Genomic DNA, 12,523 nt, shown 5'->3' with positions numbered 1-12,523 from the left:
AAGCATGCATGCATTAATAAATAATTGACCTAAATAATTAAGCAATAATAAGTACCAGAAAATTAGCGAGAGAAAAGAGGAAGACTAACCCTAGCAAGATAGAGAGGAGAAATGCAAATTAACTTCAAAGATCTCAGCTTCGGTCTCGATCCTTCTGCGCAGAAATCAGACCAACAGAGAGAGAGAGAGAGTAATTGATCAAAACGGCGCTGGAAGAAGGCCTTTTTGTAACCCTAAACCTTTCTACACGGACATTTATCTATAAAGCCGTGTAGAAAGTCGAGAGAGCTACACGGACTTTTATATAAACAGCCGTGTATAATTATTTTTTAACTCTTTTTAATTAAAAGAAACAACCTTTTTTAATTCTACCTTTCTACACGGCTCTTTATTAAATGTCCGTTTAGCATTGTATTTTTTTTTGGTTTTTTTTTATGTTTTTCAGATAGCAAAACAAACAATTTCCAAAAAAGAGGAAGACATTTAAAATCCTGAATTCCAAAACATATATAGCAATTTGAACAAAAAATTCATGTACATTAATTTATACAAAAATTACAAATTCTTATTGAGCATTAATTACAAAAGTTAAATCCATATAAACTAAAAAATTCTATCAAGGACTGGAAGAGGTGGATATATGAAGGACCCTCAGAATCGGATGGAGAGTCAGATGAAGACGATCTCGTCCGACTCCACACCCGGCTCTGGTCCTTCATCCGACTATCCGGCTCTGAAATTATCCTCCAAAAAAACTTTAGCGCACAAATCAGACCAATTAATTGGGGAAATGAAGCAATTCGCATGGGAATTCGAGATGTAGGTTATCAATTATATCGGACTGGTCATCTTATGAGCTCCAAAAACAGTAGCTCATCTTTATAGATTTGCGATCCGAAATAATTGATAAACCTAAATTTCCGCCCAATTGTTAACTGCGAGAGGGAGAGTACAGATTGATCAATATGTTCTAATAAAGAAAGAGTTCAATAAAGATTCATATGTAAACTAAAATTTCCATTAAGGACTGGAAGAGGGGATCCCCTCTTCCAGTCGTTAATGGATATTTTTAGTTTACAAGTGGGTGATTCTTTCCTTTTGGTGCCAGTAGGGTTTACAGAGGGTAATATGAAGATACATATTTTAATAAAGAAAGAGCTAGCTGAAAATAAAAAGTTGGATGAAGGACCTTCAAAAAAAAGAGAAGAGGTGGATGAACAACCTTCAGAGTCGGATGAAGAGTCGAATGAAGAGTCGTCCGACTCTTCATTGGACTCTTCATCTGACACTTCGTCTGGCTCTGAAGGTCATTCATCCCTCCTCTTCCATTTTTTTTGAAGGTCTTCATCCCAACTCTTTATTCGATCAGCTCTTTCTTTATTAAAACATGATCTTCATATTACCCCCTCTGTAAATAATCAGATTACAGAGAGAGAGAGAATTGATCAAAACGGCGCTGGAAGGAGAAGGCCTTTTATATAACCAACTTGGTGCTCGAAAAGGCGCGCCCTTACCAAAACCCTAAAATAACCTTTCTACACGGCTTTTTATTAAACGTCCGTGCAGCTCTCTCAAGCTTTCTACACTGTTATTTAAACAAACATCCGTGTACAAGTTGGACATTTCTTCACGGTTCTTTAATTAAATATCCGTGTAGCTCTCTCAAGCTTTGTACACTGTTATTTAAACAGACATCCGTGTACAAGTTGGTCATTTCTTCACGGTTCTTTAATTAAATATCCGTGTAGCTCTATCAAGGCTTTCTACACTGTTATTTAGACAATAAGCCGTGTACATTCCCTAATAAACGTCCGTGTAGCTCTCTCAAGGCTTTCTACACCGATTCTTTAATAAAAAACCGTGTAGAGATTTCACAGATATTCCGGGCACCCAAAAAATTACAATTTCTCCACGGTTTTTACGTAAAATTGTCAAATCCGTGTACAATGTGCAGTGTACAATGACCATTTTTGTAGTAGTGACACCTCCAAAAGATTATCGGATTAACTTCAAACTACGAATTCAAACCATTGAAATCTAAGTACTTCAAACTACGAATTCAAATCATTGATCTATGTCAAACGCAAAGAAAAAGGAGGTTTAACAGCGGTATGTCTCTATGTTGATGATATGATTTATTTTGGCACAGATGACGCAATGGTGAAGGAGTTTAAAGAGGAAATGATGCATGTGTTTGAGATGACCGATCTAGGAGAAATGCATTACTTTCTAGGTCTGGAGGTTGAACAAGAGAAGGGGAGAATCTTTGTGTCCCAACGCAAGTATGCAAGAGATTTGGTAGAAAAGTTCGGATTAAAAGATTGCAATCCCGTACTAATTCCAATGAATACAAACGAAAAGTTGACAGCTATTGATGGAACCGGAGCTGCAGATGCAACTCGATTTAGGAGTTTGGTGGGAGGTCTATTGTACTTGACGCACACAAGACTAGACATCACACATGCAGTTGGAATGGTTGCGAGATACATGCAGAATCCAACTAAACAGCACATGGGAGCAGCAAAGTGAATTCTTAGGTACATTGCAGGTACAACAAGCTATGGTCTGTGGTACAAGGGTGTTGATGAACCATGTTTGACAGGCTACAGCGATAGTGACTGGGCAGGTAGCATAGATGATCGAAAAAGCACAACAGGTCAGGTGTTCTTCGTTGGCAACAGCGTAATAAGTTGGAGTTCGAAGAAACAGTCAACAGTTGCACTATCGACCGCAGAAGCTTAGTACAATGCAGTAGCATCAGCAGCATGCCAAGGTGTGTGGTTAAGGTGCTTATTGGAAGAGTTAGATTGCGAGCAGAAAGGTGCAAAAATACTCGATTGTGATAATCAGTCAACAATTGCAATTGGTAACAACCCGATGCATCACTACAGAACAAAGCACATAGACACTCGGCTCCATTTCATACGAGACCTGATTGAGCAAAAGATGATAGAGTTGCAGTATGTGAACATGAACCAGCAAGTTGCAGATGTGCTGACCAAATCACTCACACGAGAGAAGTTCAACTGGTGTCGAGACATGATGAATGTGCTGGACTTTGGATTAAGGGGGGGTGTTGAAAATAATCCAAGTCAGCAGCAAAGTGCATAAGAGATACAGTTTCTAGAAGATGCGGTTTAGTTACAGGTTTATTTTTGTTAAGAATTAATTATAAACTGGTTGTTAAATTTAGGCAGCACGTTCTCTGTTTAGACGCGTGCAGGGAGTAGTTTAGAAAGGGTAGTTTCTATATTTAGTATGTGATGTAGTGGGTAGTTATTAGTGGGTTCTATAGTGGGTGGTTATTAGTGGGTAGTTATTTTCAGTTCTCTCTTCTACTTTAAATTCTGTAGAACTATGTAATTTTCTGAAGCGTATGAAATAGATTGTGTGTTTCTATTCTAAAAAAATTCATGAAAATACTGGCACAGCAACACAGTTTACTGATTTTTTCTATTTTTGATTTATTCCTAGTTAATTAGCAACAAACCTTGTGTTCTTGTACTGCTGTTAATTCTCCCATAACCCAACACATACATCACACACGAAGTACTTGGATTTTAACAGTTTCAATTTGTAATTCGTTGTCAATCCGATAGTCTTTTGGAGGTGTGCTCACCAATCCCTCTTGTGGAGCACATCACACCCTAGTTTTGCACTCTCTCTCTCTCTCTCTCTCTATATATATATATATATATGTATGTATATGCAAAGTGAGTTGGTTTTTTTAATTTCCAATTGTTAGCTTATTGAGTGTGCGGTTGGAATATTGCAAACAAATTTTATGCACAGAAAATCAACAAAAATAATAGCCAATTATTGTTTGAGGCACAAACTACTACATCCAGGTTATAATTTTATACTCACAATTGCTGTTATTATTTTGTCACCCCATCTGGGGGATGACAATATATGAGAAAAGTTTCATTAGGTCTCTCTCGTAAGTTTACTAGTAATATTTTGTGATAACAAAGAAATTAATGTAATTAATTAGTGTGAAAAATAAGAGCATTGTTGCTAAGAGCGAACATATATATATATATATATAGAGAGAGAGATGGGCTATGGTGCATTGCAATGCATGGAGGGGTTTGTGCATTGGATCATAAATCTAAAATTCAAAATCCAAATGGCCGATCCAAACCGTTCATCTTGTTCTCCATATTAATATGTGTTTGGAGACCAAATTTTACATTTTTCTGAATTTTTTTACTATTTATTAAGTATTTTTTAAAATTGTTGATCCAACGGTGGCTGCTGATTTTACTGTTTTGTTAAGCCACCGTTGGATCAACAATTTTGTAAAATACTTAATAAATAGTAAAATAATTCAGAAAAATGTAAAATTTGGTCTCCAACCACATATTAATATGGAGAACAAGATGAACGGTTTGGATCCATCATTTGGATTTTGAATTTTAGATTTATGGTCCAATGCATAAACCCCTCCATGCATTGCAATGCACCATAGCCCATCTCTCTCTCTCTATATATATATATATATAAGTCCGAAGACTTAATTAAGCATGTAGTAATTATTTATTGGTGACGTTCTAAACATGTATATATTCTTGTAGTGACATGCAAATGGGTTGATATTGCGCAAGTGCATTCCATAGTTTTGCAGCGAAAGATTGGTGAGGCTCATGTTACATAATTTGCATTCTTTAAATTCTTGGACACACCTTAATTCCGAGAAGGTGAACAAAACGGACTGACCATTGAGTAGGAGATTATTTTATTTTATTTTAACATAAAACAGAAAGTTTTACAATTAACCCAACTTAATTTCTGAAATGAGATCATCTCAGATCAAAAGTGGATCAGTTATTCCCGCAAAATACATCAACCTTAATTAAATTAAATACTCCTACCATTTTCTGAAAGAGCCGTGCAACATACAACTTATTTTATAGCTAAACATGCAGCTCTGAACCGAAAAGCAAACACTAAAGAAAAGGCAAGCAAAATACAGAATGACAGACCTAGAAAATGGAAACGACCAACCAACTCAAACTCAGTGTGCAAGTGTGCAATTCACACTGACTTGCATATAAGTATTCTAGCCCATTTTTTATGCCTCTATGGTGCGATAGAATATGTGGAATGCAAGCTCTAAAATACGGCCATTAGCATCTTCGCTTAGATTTGTCGCGGATACAGTGCCTTGTGCTAGCTTGAACTGTCCAGTCCCGCCAACAATAATCCACTCCTTTGGAGATGAAGCCTCATACACCCCTTGCACCCCAAGTGTGGATCCCTTGAACCTGTCATTATCATATCATATGCATGTCAACTTAATTAATTATATATATATATATATATATATAAATATAAATTAATTGAAGCATATAGATAGATGTACATACCTATCATCCTCGAAAACCATGTTGAAAGAGCAATACCATTGTTGCTTGTTCTTACCACACTGTACCTGCATCCCTTGTGCACGCGCAACAACCTTTGAGCCCCGGTCACTCCCTTCCTCTATGCTCCAATCAATAACATTAATCTGACCAAAATAATTCGGTTCTGTAGGAACTACTGGCGTTGTTTGGTTTCGATTCGTTCCTAGATAGTCGTGATGTAAGTATAGGCGTAACTTGGCTTCATATAGCGCGCTTCCGGTTATGATACAACTTTGAAAGTATGCCATTGCTGGTATTAATTAATAGCGATTGCTGTATGAGACAGAGTGAGAGAGAGATGTAGTTGATTGAATATCTGATTCTTATCTTTTTGCTATGGAATGGAGGAGTCTTCGTGGGGGTATATATAGTTGCCTTGGTAATTGATGGTCTCAATAATTATAAGACGTTTCCCACCTGATCTCATCAGTCTGCAGCTCTGCATGTGATAATTCTGGTTTATAACTCATTTCCAGTGTGCACATATTTTTAAACTTTTTATTAGTCCCTAACCGCATACACTATTTTTATAACAATTAACGCTATAAATAATTTATTATGCAATATATAACTATATATTCATTCAGTAAGATATCGCTATTTAAGGGACATGAAGATCGATATAGCAAAAAGTTTACCAGTCAGGTTTCTGTACACACATATCATATATGATGACAAAATTTTAAGAGAGGATAGAGGGTATTTCATGCATGTTGACAGTCAAAAAATTATCATAGCGAGAAAAAGTGCGGTTTGTGAAACCCCAAGAGAAATAGTGTGTGACACCAAAACCTTAAGAGTGAGAGTAGTGAAAATATTAAATACGGGAAGAGGTGCGAAAAAGTGAAACCGAAAAGACTAATCCTGCACGGTTTGTTACAAAATCTGTGTATGTGTATGTGTACGATAAATCAAATTTTCCACGGTTCATAGACAAAACCATGTATATATAAATTACACGGAAGTTGACGAGGCGTTTCCTGGGTAGACCAATAGGTGCGAAAAACCAAGCATTCTTATAAGCATTTTTGCACGGATTGTCAAGAAAACCGTGCAGACCTTGTCATCATACACTGTGTTTTATGTTATAACCGTACGTGTTTGATTTCGTTGTTTAAACTTTTTAATCAAATATAATTATTTTAGAAGTAGAATACGTAAGGTCTCCCATTTATATGTATTATCTCCTATTTATATTTAATACATTACCAACCGGACGAGTCAGATAGGAATCAGTTTGAATTGACTGTTTGAACTTTAAAAAGAGAGATACGAATGCATAGCACAGACCGATATGTAATATGCGTATCTCAAATCTAATGAACTAATATATTATTATTTTACCTTAATTTTCTTTTGGATTTTACAAATTAGCTAGTTCTAAATTTAGACTGTAGAAAGACTAAAGACATGATTCTTAATTTATTTCATCCATTGCAGATGGTTATTTAGAAGCAACGTGTTTTTGATGGCCAAGGTACGTACATGCATGTGGTCCAAGATGATTAAGATAAGATGCATGTGATTGTGGTCCAAGATGACTAAGATGCATGCTTACAATGATCGATCCGATCTAAATTATTGGTACCAGGCCACATATTACGTACACACGAGGATCATGCATCTGGCCTCCGTATTAATTATCTCGCTTTCAATTGCAAATAAATAACATCTTAGAATTAAAACAAAAAAACATATAGTGAGTTCGGATCTAAACTGAAATATTATATATGTTACCTCGGACGATCGATATGATGAACTCTAAATCTATTGCACCATATTCTTTTTACATTTTCTTCGTTAACTTTTTTATATATTGTCCATGAGATATATAGTGATTACGCTCAATTTTGTGCCCGTACTTTTACTGTGTATGTGTATTTCTATATGCTTTCTATAGCAACGGATTTCGGAGCATATATTTGCTTCTTCTTCTTTTTTTGTGCAATACTTGAAATAGAAAATGAACATTGGAGAATATGTATTGGCAACCATTTCAGACAAAAGTAAGCATTACTTATAGTTTGATGGAATGTTAGCTCATGGAATACGTCTTAAATTAGAACAGATATATTAATTACCTGAACGAAAACGTCTGAAAATATGACAACCCTTTAGAAAGAATTTTACAATTCAAGAATTATCACACTATATTAATTAACGGAGCCCAAATGAAAGAGATACTTCTACACAAATATACTGTTGTAGTGTCTTTGTGAAGCATTAACTCTAGTAGATCATCTTATACAATTCTACATGTTCTCAAAACATGCATATTCTCTATATTTGTCTCTCTTTCCTTCTGACAGAGAAGTTTTATCTTTATGATGCACAGACCACTGGTAGGAAACCAACATGATCTGTTGTTCCATATATCTATATGAACAAAACTAGGGTGTGATCGATTGTTCCTGTAACACTATAAGAAATATTATAAAAAAAAAAATATATATAATGGTATAATGATAAATTTTGCATTTAAAACTACATAAAGAAATTTCTATAAATAAAACATACATATATAAATATATATATATATATAAGTTTTTATAATTTTATATATATAATTGAGTGAATATATATATATTAATAATCAAATTGGAAGGTCTAAGAGGTATTAAAAATGAATAGAAGGTTTTATGTGCAAGATAAACACCTTTTGTAATAATAGAAACTTAGAGGGGCTAATATGCAAAATACCCAAAACTTGTCATAACCTCCCTCATGGTACCATTCGGTACCATTGTGTACCGTGAGAAACAGAAAAGAAAGAGAGGGGAGTGGGTGTGACGCAAGGGAAAGGAAGAGAGAAAGGGAGAGAAGGAAAATCGCGTGATCGATCGAGCCGTCCGTAGATTCGAGATCAGAACGAAGCCCTCTACGCAATTAAGCAATTAATTTGGTATATTTCTCCATCTCTCATGATTCTATTCAAAACCCTAAGTTTCGATTCGATTCGGTTTTATTTGGTTTAAAGTTGAATTTGAGCTTCTAGTTGCTATATATGTGCTCAATTTCATTTTTGTTTGATTAATTGAGTTTAATTGTGAAATAGGGTTTTGGAAATTTACTAGGGTTTGGAATTATGAGAGTTATGCAATTTGTTTGTTTATTTTGATTAAAAAAAATCCAAGTTATTGTTTAATCGAGTTGCTAAAATGGTATCGACCGAATTATCACTTGAATAGACTAAAAATTTGAATGATATAAAATTATATGAACAAGGTGATTAGAGATAGTATAAGGTACCCAACATGACACTGTAGATAATCAGGTAATGCGATATTTGAACTGAACCGTAACCGCGTATCGATCGAAACGAGTTTTAACCAAACAATTGAAATTCTGCATGTATATTGCGGGCCGCAATTAAACCCGATACTTAACCAAAAATTTGAGCTGTGATGGTTACGGGCCGCAGAGAGCCCAGTACTTAACCAATTTTTGTATTCTGTTCTGTGTGTACTGCGGGCCGCAACAACACCATTATGGGCCGCAATTACTGTGCAGATTTGTAATAATTGAGTATTTTTAAACCTAATCGAAGGGGTATCGAATCGTAATCATATAATGTCAATTATATAGCAATTATAAGCTAATTAAACCCTAATGGTATATATTCTAAATAGAATCGATAAGGCAACAGCGTACGGAACCTCGAGGAGTTTAAGACGTAAGATTTACTTAAGAGCAGCGTACTCAGGTGCGGGATTTCTGGACTTGTCTGATATTTTATTTTCAGAATTAAATTGTAGTTCTATTGACATGTTGAATATTCTTGTTGATTGCATTATATGAATTGTGCATTTGCATTTCATGCCCTAATATTATCGAACTCGAATTTTGGTAAGTTGATTGACTTGCATATTGGTATTGAATACATTTGTGTCGATCTATTATGATCTGATTGTAGATGAAAAGTCACTGGAATTGGAAATGAGATGAAATGGTATGTTATGGATCACCAAAGTGTGACCAATTTGCAAAACCTGGTGCACGGGTTTTGGGAGGATTCTAAAGCTTTAGTCTCTGAGGCTCGTGTAAGTCCCCAGACCGGTTGGGGCAGGAGCAGTATGAAACTAGTTGTGAATGGTAGTAATATGAGTGACTAGTGTGAGATGTCGTATGCATGATCTGATGAGATATGCGTTTGAATGGTCAATTGAGATTATGATTCTTAACGAATTTTCTGAATATGATCTGTAACTAGAAAGTTAGGAAATGGTTAAGCCAAGCACTACCGATGGGTGTCATATACTGTACAGTAGGGTGGCCTTCGGTAGGTGTCTGGAACCCTACCGTTGTCGACGGGTTTGCGGTACAGCTGGGTGGTACATCGGTAAGTGCTACCAGACTTATTAAAATAATTAAGCCCAATTGTTGTTGATTTGAAATTCGATTTAATACTCTTGTGTTGTAATTCATTCGATTATCTGCTGTCAGGTATGCATTCATGTTTATATAATGTTATACATGTACAATGCGTTGTTGATAATTTCTTTTTGAAAATAAAGTTTGATTGCAAGTCCAGGGGTTCGTATGTGGCAAATTATTGCACTGAGATTTTATTCTCACACCCGTTGGGTTATCCTTTTCAGGTTCTGGTGCAGTAGGGAGCGGTGAGGCACGACAGTCTTAGGCCTCGGTATTTGTTCTTCTACCAGAGTTTCTATGATACCTGTTAGATTTTGGTTTTGTGGTTGTGATATGTTATCTACGTATATGTGCATATACGTAGTTTTTGTATGATGTGATGTATATTGGTATCTTTTGAACTGAATCAGGAGTTATGTTTATATTTGTTTTCTCAGAATTGTGTTGAATTGTTTAATTGCTTGTGGAATGGGGTTATATATTTGGGATTTATGGGAATTGAGTAAATGAATCGTAATTGCCTTGTAGGCATACGGGAAACTGTATGTTTACGGCAGGGACCCTGTCGCATTTTTGTACAGGTTGGCTACGGGGTGTGACAGGTCTCCCTTTGGTGGTATCAGAGCATGGTTAAGCCTCAACCTGAACCAGTCTAATAAGATACGTGAGAGTAACACGTAATAAGGGAATCGTAACGAATAACGAGGTATTTCGTATAATAATTTGAAATATACATTATTATAATGTTATTTTTGGTATAGTACAGAATAATGGAGACACGTAGAGGCCGAGGACGACCTCGAGTGAACCCAGATGTACATATCGAGCCGGCTGCTGAAAGGGTTGAAGAACCGAATAGGAACCAAGAACTGGATGATCGCTTGATAGCGGCCTATGAAAGGGGTCGTCAAGCAGCAGAAAGGCGTAATATAGTACCGGAAGCACCGGTAGCTCAAGGAGGTGGACCTGAGGATTTCCGCAAGTTATATGATTCATTCATGCGACTAAATCCACCGCAGTTCGATGGCACCGGTGGGTACTTAGAAGCAGAGGAGTGGCTAGAGAAAATGAATGCAAAGCTCGTATTGTGTCGGGCACCGGAAGAGGATATGGTGGAGTTAGTAGAGCAACAGTTAGATGGAGATGCACGCTTCTGGTGGAATGGGGCCCGACGGAATTATGTCGGGGAAGCTGTCAAGATCCCGTGGGAATGGTTCGAAGAACAGTTTACTCGAAGATTTCTAAGCAATATTCACCGAGAAGCTTTGCGAAGAAAGTTTCTAGAGTTGAAGCAAAATAGGCGACCGGTAGCAGAGTACAACAACGAGTTCTTAGCATTATCCAGGTATGCTACCGATGTACAAAATGATCGAGTAAGGTATCACAGACAATATCTGGATGGACTGGACGGGAGCATCTCAATGATAGTTGATACTCCAATGGTTACAGAATTGCAATCGATAATGGATCACGCTGAACAAGTAGAAATGCATGCGAAAAGAAGGAATGAACAGTTTGCAGAGCGAAATGTGAAACAACGGGCTGATCAGAGTCGGCCGGTTGTAAGGTCAAGGGGAGGCTCGTCAACAGCTAGACCCTCTCAAAGGCAAGTTTTTACACCTAGACGATCTTATGCACCAGCAGCTACCTCAGGATTTCGACCGGGATTTCAGCCTGGTTCTATGTGGTGCCGTTCTTGTAACCAGGCGCATAATGAAATTGAATGCAGACGCCGTACTGGTGTATGTTACTTATGCGGTAGTGCAGCTCATTGGGCAAATGAATGCCCGAATGCTATGGGAAGATTTCAGAGAGATAGTGGTGCAGGAGGATCAGCTAGTATGGGACGTGGCGGACCGTCATTCCGTGGACGAAGCGGTTCTCAAGTAAGCGGAGGCAATACTAGCCGAGCGGGCAGCGCCAATAGTACTGCTAGGACGGGTGGACGAGTAGCGGTACATGCTCTAGATGTAGCAGGAGAGGTGCCAAGTACTTCAGATGTGGTTCCGGAGGGTGAAGAAGAAACTGGATACCAGACAGATATGATGACAGGTATAATTTCTATATCGGATCATGATACCTACTGCTTAATAGATACAGGGTGCAGTCATTCTATCGTATCAAGAGCGTTAGTGGAGAGTTGTAAATGGCCCGTCGAGACGAATAGTCAAGTGTTAAATGTTCAGACTCCTTTCAATTCCACCGACCAAACCATTATGATCTGCCGAAACCGAAAAGTTAGAATAGACGGAAGAGATTTTGAAGTGGACCTGTTAGTAATGGAAATTGCCGGGTATGATGTGTTATTGGGGATGGATTGGTTAACTCGGCACGAAGCAACAATTGATTGTATGCATCGCCGGATTTATTTCTCAACCGCAAGAGGTATGTCATGTATACTTAATTGTAGAAAAATGGGAGGGTTGATACCTTTTATTTCGGCCGTAGAAATGAGGCGGCTGATAGAGTCCGGATGTACTGCTTACTTAGCAGCCGTGGTTTATACTATTACAGAAGTTCCGAAGATTAACACTATTCCAATAGTATCTGAATTTGTAGATGTATTTCCCGATGAGATAGCAGGGCTACCACCAGAACGGGAAATAGAGTTTGGCATTGAATTGATACCAGGGACAACACCGATTTCGAAAACCCCGTACCGAATGGCTCCAGCTGAATTAAAGGAACTCAAAGCACAATTAGAAGATATGTTGGAACACGGGTTTATCAGACCCAGTACA

General features: G+C 37.2%; 1 protein-coding gene across 2 annotated transcripts in view; it reads right to left on the bottom strand.

The window, feature by feature from the left end:
- The window catches only part of LOC144553931 (dirigent protein 23-like), a 35,132-nt gene extending 29,431 nt beyond the window's left edge, over nucleotides 1-5,701 (bottom strand). Inside the window, exons 1-2 of one of the 2 annotated variants that reach the window (XR_013511472.1) lie at nucleotides 5,370-5,701; nucleotides 4,986-5,267 (exon numbers count right to left, since the gene is read on the bottom strand). Coding sequence is in view for 1 of the 2 variants with exons in the window: in XM_078302106.1 (XP_078158232.1) it covers nucleotides 5,075-5,267; nucleotides 5,370-5,656 (480 nt within the window). In the remaining variant the exon portion in view is untranslated. Of the gene's footprint in view, nucleotides 1-4,791; nucleotides 5,268-5,369 lie in introns of those variants that run through there. The other variant, XM_078302106.1, reaches the window with a different exon arrangement.
- Between the last annotated feature and the right edge of the window lie 6,822 nt (nucleotides 5,702-12,523).

The sequence above is a fragment of the Carex rostrata genome, chromosome 5 (assembly GCF_964058835.1).
Source record: "Carex rostrata chromosome 5, lpCarRost1.2, whole genome shotgun sequence".
NCBI classification, from domain to species: domain Eukaryota; kingdom Viridiplantae; phylum Streptophyta; class Magnoliopsida; order Poales; family Cyperaceae; genus Carex; species Carex rostrata.
Note: the sequence above shows the minus strand (reverse complement) of the source record. Positions and strands in the feature narration are given on the sequence as shown.